At 43.0% G+C, this 12,500-nt stretch overlaps 1 protein-coding gene across 4 annotated transcripts in view; it reads left to right on the top strand.

The window, feature by feature from the left end:
- The window catches only part of znf423 (zinc finger protein 423), a 167,491-nt gene that overhangs the window by 139,588 nt on the left and 15,403 nt on the right, over positions 1-12,500 (top strand). For all 4 annotated transcript variants that reach the window (XM_036003136.1, XM_031294812.2, XM_031294811.2 and 1 more), the window contains 2 exons: positions 5,938-6,069; positions 8,299-8,414. In XM_036003136.1, coding sequence (XP_035859029.1) covers positions 5,938-6,069; positions 8,299-8,414 — 248 coding nt within the window. The remainder of the gene's footprint in view (positions 1-5,937; positions 6,070-8,298; positions 8,415-12,500) is intronic.

Here is a 12,500-nt window from a genome sequence, read left to right as displayed (position 1 = left end):
TTTGGAGTCGGGCCAAGCTCTCTCTCTCTCACTCTGTCATATTTAAAAGCTGTTTTTCTCTGTCTTGTTCTCTCTGTCTCTGCCTGCCCTATCTGATATGTTGTTTGAATGATGGTGTTTGCTGCCTGCTGCGAACATACAGTAAGATAAAACTGCATGAAATGTTCATGTTGACAATTACAGGCAGGGCCTTGACAATGGTGAACACTTTGTAGTTGAGTGCTATTCTGCCCTGGTCAGGTGTTGTATTTGTTTTAATTGTATGGGAGGGGGGCAGCGATGGACACGGTCCTGTCCCCCCAGGTCCGGTGCTTGAACCGGGTGAGAGGGGCGAGGAGGTTGGCGTCAGGGGATCTGAGGTTGTGGGTAGGAGTGTGTCGGTGCAGCAGAGTTGGCATAGCAACCAATTAAGAACAGTGAGCTGTACATTATAGGAATTGTCAGCACAGCTGGAACATGGCTTTGACAAATCAGACGGGTAAGCTTAAACTTGTGTAATGCTCGTTCAGTCATGGAAAGGGTTTATTATTTTATTTAACAATTACCAGTGTAAAAAGAGAGGGAGAGAAGGACTTGACACACATTTTTACAAAGTATACATGCTCCTTACATATTATTATTTATATATATATATATATATATATATATATATATATATATATATATATATATATATTACAACATACCCCATAACCAGATTTACAACTTAAAGCAATCCTTCCTGAAAGGTATTAAATAATCCCCAAACTTGCTTTAATGTGCATTAAAAAGCCGAAAAAGTTAATTTTCTGTTATGTTAACAAACTCGGAGTCCTAACCTTCACCCTGCCTCGCTCGCTCGCTCTCTCTCTCTCTCTCTCTCTCTCTCTCTCTCTCTCTCTCTCTCTCTCATGCTCTCCTCTCATCCCTCTCTCCCACGTGTTCTCTGTAGCCCAGCATAGGCCTCCCAGGGTTGTGAGTGTGAGCGTGTGTGTGAGCATGTGCATGTGCGTGTCTGCGTGTGTGTGCGTGTGTGTGTGAGCGTGTGTGTGCTGGTGGATCAAATGCACTCTGTGAGACAAAGCGTAACGGCAGGATGCTCTACAACTCTGTCATCTCACCATGGGTCACACACGGACTGGGTCTCAGAGGGGGACAGCACACAGAGACTGCGGTCCCCACACACACTGATCAAAACAATGTATTTGTCAGAAAAGGGAACTCTTTCATGGGACACACACTCACACAGAAGCGTTGGAGGCCTCCCCCTATGCCCTTGTTCCGGACAGCCCAATTATCTCTCTGCACCTCACTGTTTTCCCTTCAATTCTCTGTCTCTCTGTCTTTCTCTTTCCCTCTCTCACTGTAGTTTTTGTTCATTTTTTTCATCTGTAGCCACTTTTTCACTCAACCAATAATTGATTGACCGTTGATTAGCTTCTAAAGTTTCTTTTGTAAGGCTGATGGCTTAATTAATGTCATCCTGTGTGTGGTGCTCCAGACATATGATTGCACATTTTCCCACATACAGGAGAAAAAAAAGATACGGAAGAATAAAACTATAGAAGCAATTTTCTGTTTGTGTTGATGAAATGTTGAGGAAAGGATATATTATTGAAATAATCGACAGAAAATCAAACAACAACTATTTGGATTCTTAGTGAAACATTTGTTGGTCCCAGCTTGTCAAATGTCAGCGATTTTTTCCATGATTGCAAGTTGAATATTTTTGAGTTTTAAACTGTCTGAAGATGTCACATTAAGCCATATGAAATTGTGATGGGCGTCTTTGACTATTTTCTGACATTTTAAAGGCTCAATGATTGATCAAATAATAATAATGACAGAATAATTGAGCTGCAGCCCTAGTTTGGATGGCTTATCAATGAAAATACACAGTTTTTTATTGTAAATTATGATCTGATGTGATTTATTTTAATTTTTTTTCATGTATTGAGCTAGGGCTGTGTGTTGGCAAGAATCTGGCGATATGATACGTATCACGATACATGGGTCACGATTCAATATATATTGCAATATATTTCGATACTGTGAGTAAGGCGATATCATCTTAGAAAAACTATTATTTAAAAAAAAGACATGATGTTCATAAAAGTCAAAGAAGTTTACTTTAGGTAAACAATTCAGTACACAGAAAATCAAACTACCAGTTTGGGATTGTGGTTCACAGGTTCTTAGTGAGCTAATGTTTATATGCTAAAGTAGGCCAAAGTTCAGCCATAGCTACATTGTTAGCTTCTAGCAAAAAGTCAAACACTGCTAGGCACTGTTAGGCAAGGACACTAGTGGTGCATCTCAGCATAGCCATCTAGCGGTAGGGGGTTTAAACACAACACAACAAGTCCCGCCCTACGAAGCAGCCCGATCGGTTGGGGTTAGGCATTGACCTTGAGTAGTTAACGTTAGGATAGCTGACTGGTCAGGGGAAAGGACCTGAACAAATCGGGTTCCGTTACCTTGCGAATGCTGTTGAAGGCCGGGTCTTGCCCAGAAGTTGCGTGGGTTCCATAATAACGCGGGTGGGTCCCCTCTCTCAGCAGCTGATTCAGTTGTGCTGCCAAGCGTCCATGGAGTGCAGTCAGCTTCTTTAGCCAGTAGGTGTGGATCATATCAGACCCTAGTGTCGTCCTGCTATTCATATGAGACACTCGCTTCTTGGATGTCTGCCGACGTGGTGGTTACTAGGTCTTGTTCTGGGAGGTTGCTGTGGTCTACTCTCAGATCTACTAGCCACTGGGCATTTGTGTTACGTGTTGCCTCCTTCTTCTACCATATGTTTATGTACTGTATATATACTGTCATTATGACTCAAGTAGGCATAACAGCATACCCTGGTAAGTTAGTGTAATTATGTACATTGCTGGAGTTGGGTTGCGTAGAGCGCATATAATTTAGGAGTCATAATGACCACATTTCTATAAATGCGATGTATGCATTTGGTGATTTTAGTTTTTGTAGTTTCAACTAGAATACCTGCAGTGACATTGTCATACACAGCATATATTAGACCAGTGGGGATGTCCCATTCTAAACTCATGGACTACGGGTAATAGGCACGTCGCTGCGTACATGTAAAGGTAGCCGATGTTTGACCACATTCTCTGATCCTGGTGGCGTGGGAAAGTGTGAGCCAACTTCTAAAGAGAGCATTTCCCCTAATGAGGGCAAGAGCCAACACACACACACACACATAAACATACACACACTGAGATCACTGAAGCGTAGGCATTGCTTACCTATTTACCCTCTGTCTCTATCAGTGCCTTTTGTATCTCTATCTCTTTCTCTCAGTTTTGTCTTTTACTTCTATTCTGTTAAAAAAAAGTAATTGTTAAATCAAAGCATACTTTCACTCAGACAAGGACTATTTACATGATAATTAAAATATGAAATTGAATTGATTGATCTGGTAGTGATGTACACTCCTCCCTCTCTCTCTCTCTCTCTCTCTCTCTCTCTCTCTCTCTCTCTCTCTCTCTCTCTCCCTCTCTCCCTCCCTCCCTCCCTCCCTCCCTCCCTCCCTCTTTCTCACTGTGTGTCTCACTCCATGTGACTCTCTCCTGCTGTTTCAATCTCCTTGTAAATGATAATGAACCTCTATCTGTCTCAGTATGTCTCGGACACACTGGCGCCGCACACAACCTTGCAGCCTTTGAGGTTTGTGTGTGTGTGTGTGTGTGTGTGTGTGTGTGTGGGTGTGGGTGTGTTGTGTGTGTGGACAGGGGATGTTTGGGGACCAGGACCATGGAGCATACCATCTCATCCATATAAGCCCATGTGGCACCCAATACACACACACGTACTCCCCCACAGCTATTGAGACGGGATTAGGGCACCCTTGTGTCGGCCTTTGAGGCAAGGAGAGATAGGAATCTTTGTGCGTGTGTGTAATAGTCAGTATGGGTGTCATAGATGTATGATTGAAGACGTTATTAACCCTGCGATCCCCTGCAGCTCTGAATGTTGTCTGCGTGTGTGTGTGTGTGTGTGTGTGTGTGTGTGTGTGTGTGTGTGTGTGTGTGTGTGTGTGTGTGTGTCACTTACAGGACATGAGATAAATGAGAAAAAAGCACACAAAAAAGACACTGACTGTGTTCACCATGAATTGTGCGTCTCTGTGTGTATGCATGTTTATATGTGTGTGTGTGTGTGTGTGTGTGTGTGTGTGTGTGCGCGCAACTCCACAAGGGGTCACAGATTGGCCCACAGAAAACCCCATCTGATGTCTCCAGGCTCTACAGTCCTCTGTGTGTGTGTGTGTGTGTGTGTGTGTGTGTGTGTGTGTGTGTGTGTGTGTGTGTGTGTGTGGGCGACTGGGGCATTGGTCCGGTATGTTACACGGCGATAAGGACAACAGGCAGGAGACCTGATCGTCACGGGATGCGTGTGTCTGTGTGTTTATGACGCCCACTTTTCATCTGGCCTTTCACCATGGGTGCTTTGATGTCACACACACCTTCCTAAAAATAGACACAGATACACACAGACACACAAAAACCTTGGTATAATCACAAGTGAGAATAACCAGGAAGGAATTAGGCTAGGGTCGGGGACAAGTCTATTGTGTGTTTGTCATGAAGATATGCCTGATTATATTTGAATGTGATCTTTCTCATTATTCCTTTTTTTGGGGGGGCGGGGCACTGTTGCTGTACCCGTGGCTTAACGCCACCCAAGAAGATTGAGATTGGTTTAAAGAAATACAGACAACCAAGAGCATATTTTCCCCCTTTCCCAGAATAATAAGCCAGTGTAGCCATACCCCAACGCTGACACGGTGCCGTGGAGACAGTCGACAGACCTACAGTATGTATTTTGTTCATAGAAAATGTTTTCTATAAAGTATGTCTGATGGAGCATACGTATGGACAGAGAGACTTGGTAGTAAAGAGACATTTAACGACTGAAAATCAGGGGGAAGAAACCATAGTATATCTGAAGAGAGGTAACAAGGGGTGAGGGGTTTGAATTGGAGCCCACACAAATTAATCAGCAAGTGATGGACCAAGAGGGGCGATAAGGGGACATGGAGAGAGGGACGGACGAAGTGAGGGATGGATGAATGACTGCAGTGGGGGAAGGCAGATAACGAGGACAGAGGGAGGGAAAGGAGGATGGCTATAGGAAGGCTAGATCATCCACAGCCCCGGTGGGGAGGACAGGCAATTACCAGCTGGGGCAGATATGGCACTGGAGTTGGTGTGTGTGAGTGTTGGGGGAGTATTCAAGGGAGACGGAAAAATGAAAGGAGGGCATGCAGCAGGGGTGAGGAAGGAGTGTGTGACTTGACAACTTAACTGATCTGGTGCTGAACCCTAAATTCATAGTTTTTCAAATGAAATGAAAATGTCTCCCAATGAGGTGCGATGATTTCATTTGTTTGCTGTTCTATGTCATATTGTTTCTGAAACAAGTGGTACATTGTGTATTTTGAATTCCTGTTAGTTAGAAATAGAATATGACCGAATGGGGACATTTGGAGTGAAACTAAAGTTAGACTTTTTTCACAGCCGACATTTTGATTTGCCAAGCACATGTGTAATTAATAACTAATCACTAATCGCTGCATTGCACCGCGTAAATTGCTGGAACAGAGCCATCGTTAATGTTATTATTGTGACGGTGACAGAGTTAAAACTAGTGAATGTACCTCATTCTTTTTAATCATCATCATTCTATTGATATACCTGTCGTTGCTGTATGGTTTACAAGTGCATTTCTTCTTATCTGTGTCTACCGGTTTTCTGTTTTATCTGTATCATTTTTTTTCTTCACACATCAGTATATGTACATCACAGTTTGACCGCGTCTGACAGTTTCTGTATGTGCAGACATCTGCCGTGAGTGTTGCGATAATATTCTAAAATTATGTCATACGTTGCTGTTTTTATGTTGCTTAACCCGGCCTACACATGTGTGTCTGTCTCCTATTTGCAGAGGAGGGCATCAATCACGAATGCAAGCTGTGTAACCAGATGTTTGATTCACCTGCCAAGCTGCTTTGCCACCTGATAGAGCACAGCTTCGAAGGCATGGGAGGTACCTTCAAGTGTCCCGTCTGCTTCACAGGTGAGAGACAGACACACGCAAACCCACATTCACCTTCAAGGACCGCAGCACAGAAAACTCCTACTCACTTGTGTCCTATCGGCTTTGCATTTAAAATGGACACAACGACACGGAGAACGCATACATACACAAACTACACAGCAGGGACTTCACTCTAGTATACCATAGGAAACTATTAACAAGTAGAAGGGCACTCGGAGAGCATAGACCTCCGCCAAAGAATGCCCTATCTCACAATGTTAATGCGGTGTGAATTCTCCCTTCAGGAACTCATTTTTCCAATTATTCTGACATTCATCTCCTATCTTGCAATGTCAACAAAAGTGAAAAGTAATTTGTGTATTAATTTGTGTAATGTGTTCTTTCTTGGCCTACGCTACACCCTTCCACCAAGTTTCAAGAACATTCAGGCCAGTAGTTTCCCCGTAATCCTGCTGACAAACGGACAAACCGAGCCGAAAACTTTACTTCCTCGGTAGTATTAAGGAAATAAGGGATACATATCATTCAGCATTTTCTTCCATTCTGTCCTTTTGTGCATATCCATTTTACAGCACTGTATCAGTCTTACGCTAATACTAAATGAATATTGTAGAACTGTTTTGCTTTGTGTTTTAGCTGCACCGCAGTATGTTAACTGTTCTAATCATAGATGAATATGAAGCCAAAAGTGTAATAGCCATGCCACCAAGGATAGTCTAGACTACCACCACCACACCTTCTCTAAGCACCAAACAGGTCACAGCTTGTCACTTATTTTGGTAAAAATGCCAGATGATGTTAATATTGCAGCTGGAAGCAATGTTTGCACTTAAATCTCCCCTGGAATCAGCTCCAGTACATGTCCTAGTAGCTCAGTAAATGGCTCTCTCTGGGTTACCTGCATCATGATGCATACAGTAGAGTAAATGTCTTTTGGGTTAACAGTAAGATCACATCAGGAACATTCCTTGTTTTAACATGTCTAACTGTGGGAGTAATATTCCAGCAGGGTGCTGCTGCTGAAGAACTACTGACAAAACTCTGCATGTGCAAAAGTCCATGCAATATTACCTCCAAACATGCCAAATATGAAGTACCTTGTGTCTCTTGAATCCACTGGAGGACCCAAACAAAATGCTGGATGACCAAATTAGACCTGAGGTTCGGTGTAATTTACTAGAAACTAAGTCTGCGCCTTTGCTCTCTCACTCCCTCCCATCTCTTCACTCCTTATCCCCATACTCTCTCTCTCTCTCTCTCTCTCTCTCTCTCTCTCTCTCTCTCTCTCCCCCCCCCCTGTCACTTCACTGCTCCCTCTCCCTCCCTCAGTTGTTGAGTTTGTCTTGCGTTGTGTGCCTCACTCCCCCCAGGTACACAGCAATGCTTTAAACTTTAACTCTATTCCTTGGTGGCTTATGAATTAGTAAGATGGGCACCACTCCTATGGGGAGGCTTAATAATTCAACACACACACACACACACACAGTGAAAACCAAAAGTTTACTGAAACAAAGGGGAGAGAAAGAAAGAGAAAAAAAGTGTACGAGACAACACTGGAGCGGAAGTAAAAAAGAAAAAAGAGAGATAAAAGAGATAATTTATTGATAAATATCACAAGGTCTGCTGAGGATCGCTCTTCCTGTTTTCTCTCCTTCTTTCTGCTGATCCCCTCCGTTTTTTTCTTTCTGTCACATATACTCCCTCCTTTCAGTCAGCCCTTCATTTGCTTTGTTGGTGTTTGTGGGGTTGTTTGTACTGAAAACTCATTTTGCACTCATCAGTGTTCATTTTAACAGTCAGTTGCAAACAGTACCTCAGTAGATCGGATCTTAATTCTGGATTCTGGATTCTTGATTCAGGTAATTCTGAATCTACAGTTCAGTAATACATAGCTACATGTACTTTAGTCTGAATCCTCTCTTAAAACCTTCAATTATCTTTCACAGACAGACACAGGATCCGTTTTCTCCAAAGCTTGGACTTAACCATTCAAAAATCAAAGTATGATAGCTAATCAAATTTGAAAGTTCTGGTAAATGATGTTGCCTTTGGTTTAGCCCCAGCAACAGACATGTCCACTACAATGCAGATTCATCTTTTAGTTTGCCTAAGAGGCAAATCTCAACTCAAATGTTCCCTATTGCTCATTTCCTTAAGATTTGGTCTGTTGAATTCAGTTGTGGTAAGCATGTGCTTATTGACTAATAAACACTGTGTAACTTGTGCTGTTTTTGTTCCTTTTCCCAGTGTTTGTGCAGGCCAACAAGCTCCAGCAGCACATTTTTGCCGTCCATGGCCAGGAAGACAAGATCTACGACTGTTCCCAGTGTCCGCAGAAGTTCTTCTTTCAGACAGAACTACAGGTAGGTCCCCTAACTCTATATTTGTGTTGAACATGACCTGACTATATATAGCTCTCTGGCATAAATTAGGAAATGATTGTGTGCAGGTATACTGCGTCTCCTCCCAGGCAGCGCGGCAATGGTTATGTTTAGGGTTAAGGTTAGGGTTAGCTGCCTGGAAGGCGCCGTTGGAGGCAAAAAACACCATCGAGCGTATACTGACCTCACACTGTAGTCAGTGGACTGTGTGCCTAACCATATCAGAGGAAGTGTAGTTAATATTCCTTACCCAAATGGGATGTACACTCCCCTCCTCTCCCTTCTTTCTAGGCTTCCAGCCATCCCTCAATATACAGTAACCTTCTTCAGTACCTCCTTCCATCCCTTCCAGCTGCTGTACATCATTTTACAGAATCCCTCCATCTACTGTTCATCTGTATTTCTCCCTCCACTCTCTTTCCATCTCTCCTCATGAGGTCGGAGCAGGGTTCTGGCAAGCCTCATGTCTTTAGGGTCCAGACACATTTGTGTGTGTGTGCGTATGAAAGAGAAGAGAGGATATAAGTCACCCAAGAGTAGGTCCTGGGCCAGCTGTGGCCAGGTCTGTGATGATGTAAACCTTCCTGTCCTCTTCCATTTCTTCTCCTCCTGGTCTCTCGTAGCCCTTTGGCACCGGACTGGTGACCTGCAAAGTCTGCAGGTCAAACACCAGCGCTGTTAAAGGTGAAATCTGTAACTTTCTGCATGCTGTGGCCTGCTGCGTTGACCAGAGCTGTACGTAAAACACAGCATAGTTGTTATGGAAGATTGTGTGAATGCCTGCAGTTTATTTGAGTTAGGGCTGGGCGATATATCCAAAATCTCCTATCCCAATATAGGTCATTTTATCTCGATAACGATATATATGTCATGATATAGCATGTTCGCCGGTAATTAATTAAATAATGAAATGGTCTGTACGAAATAACCACATGGTAAAGCCTATTTTTGTCATTTTTATTAAGAACTGTAGTGCAAAACATAACGTGCAAGGATCCAAACGTAACGCGTCGTCCAAATGACGTAAATATTGCCGTAACGCAGTTTGGCCGCTGGTTTTTTAACGTCGCGCTTGAAGCGATATAGAAAAATACTGCATGTACGATAGACATTTTTATATTGTTTGAAAATATATCGTCATATATCGCCCAGCCTTAGTTCACAAAAATACTTGGAAGATTCACCAGCTAATAAGGAACGATACTTATGATGATTCGTTTTGATGCTTAGAAATGTGTGTAATGCATGTACTGATACTGTTAGACTGGTGCAACCCTACAAACCATAGATACTGTAGATGATCAACAGATCAACTTGTTTTAGTAGCAGAGTATTGAGAGTATCTCCGATGATGCACTTTTTCTTTTTTTTTTCTGCACGCTCTTACTGGGTGAGCTAGAGGCCGTCCCAACGATGCACATTTTTTGGGTTGTGCACTTTACAATTCCACTACACAGATACAAATATTTGTAATTGGTCACTAAAAAACAAACAATATATACGTGGAGTCTGCAAAAGCGCCACAACCAACATCGTGTTTGAGAGGCAGAACAAACTCAGCTTGGTGTAATATTTGAGTGTTGAACCTGCGAACGCCTCTGTCTGTGAATACAGTATGTCCACTGCTGTTGACAAGAAGAGCTCATAGGATATCCCATGTTTAGTGTTCTGGGTTCATAGACACGTTAGCAAGCTGGAATATTCCTGAGTTGTGTTTCATAAAGATAATAAGTGGCTTCTTATTCTTGGAAGCTCATTGCTTTTGGGCAATAAGTTGAACTTCTCTCATGGTCTAAAACTCTACACTGTCTCACTCCACCTCAGAAGGATATAGTCGAGTTTGCGTCGCAGCCAGTAATATTGATGCCCAATTAGTTGTTTAGTTGATAGTGGCACAAGGCAATCACTCTATGATAAGGGCTGTGCTGGACTGGTACATAATTAGAAAGGTGGTTGGTGCGCAGGCTGTTGGTAACAGAGATTTAGACAAAGAAAGTCAAAATAAGACAGAAATTCTGTTTAAGAAATTCTACCAGTGGACTTCATGAAGGCCTGCCTCAGCCACCACACACAAAGAGACACACAGTAAAGGTCCTTGCACACTGAGGCCGAAATTTATGTTCGAAATATTCAGACGTTAAAAAATAAATACGACCTCACGTTGTGTCAGTGATGTGTACACACTGCCTCCGGAAATTTCGTCCGTCATGAAAAAATTCAGACAGGTTCAATTTTCTGCGTTTTTTTGCATCCGCAGAAAACATTTTTATGTGTTTTTGACAAGGACAAGGCATGAGCCTATCCAGAAATGCACCACCGAAAGACACAGAGAGGACGGTCAAGCGAGGTAACGGTACTGTCAACAGAGAGAAGCGAAGGGTGAAGTGAGGGAGAAGAAGGGAGAGGCAGAGCAGGCAGCAGCGTCACATTTTGTATTGTTTTACGAAATGTTTAGCAACGGACTAATGAATACGCATCGGACTCGGCAACGTGCGCGTAAAAGCATGGCGAGGTATGTACAAACAGGCCGCACTGAGGTAAAAGCGCAGATTGCCTGTCGCGGGAACTGAAAATGGCAAATTGCGCTTTTCCGTGTCATGCATATGCATTCATGGGAGGGTGAAGGGGAAAGTGGGAGTTTCCCAACAAGAGATGGGAGGGGAAGTGTAAAGTGCGCCTAATTATGTATTCCGCGGTCTGTACAAAAAACACCCGTGAAAGCGTGCCTCTATTTTGCGGTGAAAATTCTCCACCTCTTAAAAGCAGGTGTAAACCTGGAAGTGGGTTTCCTCTCATATGCCTCCTGGTGAAATGGCAGCAGTAATCCGAGCAAGACGAAGACATAGGCCAAGGAGACGAGCTGAAGAGATTTTTGCCACAAGGATCACACTTTTTCAGTTGAGTGAACACAATCATTAAGCGTTACAGATTAAGCAGCCATGCAATATTACAGTTACTGGAAGAAATCAAAGATGACATTGAATCTCCGACTCAGCGTTCACATTCCATTCCAGCAGTTGTTAAACTCCTCGCTACATTACAAATATTGGCTTTAGGATCATTTCAAACAGTCATAGCATCAGCAGTGGGAATATCGCAGTCTGCACTCAGCCGTATCATAGCACCAGTACTTAACGCTTTGCTACTGCGCAATTTACGGTATAGTGGGCGGAGAAAGGCGCAGATTACCCGATGAACTGCAGGTTTGGTAAATACGACGTAAGCTGATGTATCACAGCGTGCGCTTTCTGCGGGTTGGCCATGGCGCTGATAACGCTACATTCGCAAATGTATGTACATCTGGCCTTCAGTGTGCAAATTGTGCGTGACAATTTTTTTTTTTCGGGCTCAGTGTGCAATAACCTTAACACTAGAAGTGCCGGAATTCCATTCTACTAGAACTGCTGATTAGGGTTGGGTATCGTTTTTTTTTTTTTCGATACCGGTGCTAAAGCGGTACTTTTAAAACGGTGCCGGTGCCTAAACGGTGCCTGAACCGATACTTTTTAAGAAAGTAAAAAAAAAAGAAGAAAAAAAAGAAGGGTACTAAACAACAGTCGGCGACATTGAAGAACAACTTGTTTATTACTACGGCCATATGGTAAAAATGAAATGATTTAATAGTAATGTAATAACTATAACTTATAATAAACAATAACTTATTTCACCAGTAAATTGCTGTTGAATGACAAAAACAACCACCAGATGGGAAAAGGGTATTTTACAATAACTTTGAATGCACTGTGGGGCTGTAGGTTACCAGTTTCAGTGAACGCACCGTCCTTGTTTTTCCGACGTCGGCATCTACTGCGCTGCAGAGCAGACTGTTGCGTCCCGGTGTTGAAATACGTCACACTTTACACTGTTTAACGTTAGCTGTCAGCATTTTAACCCTGTTTAATCCAGCTGCTAGCTAAAGGTAGGCTAACGTTACCTGCTGTTGAGTGTCGTGTAAAGTCAGGCACCGAAATAAGGCACCGAAATTTTCGTTCTTATTCGGTCTCGTTACTACCATTTAGGTCGGAACCGGTGCCCTATTGGCACCGCGTTTCGGTACCCAACCCTACT

The sequence above is a fragment of the Sander lucioperca genome, chromosome 7, assembly GCF_008315115.2.
Source record: "Sander lucioperca isolate FBNREF2018 chromosome 7, SLUC_FBN_1.2, whole genome shotgun sequence".
Lineage (NCBI taxonomy): Eukaryota > Metazoa > Chordata > Actinopteri > Perciformes > Percidae > Sander > Sander lucioperca.
The sequence above is the reverse complement of the archived record's forward strand: the minus strand, read 5'-3'. Positions and strand labels throughout refer to the sequence as shown.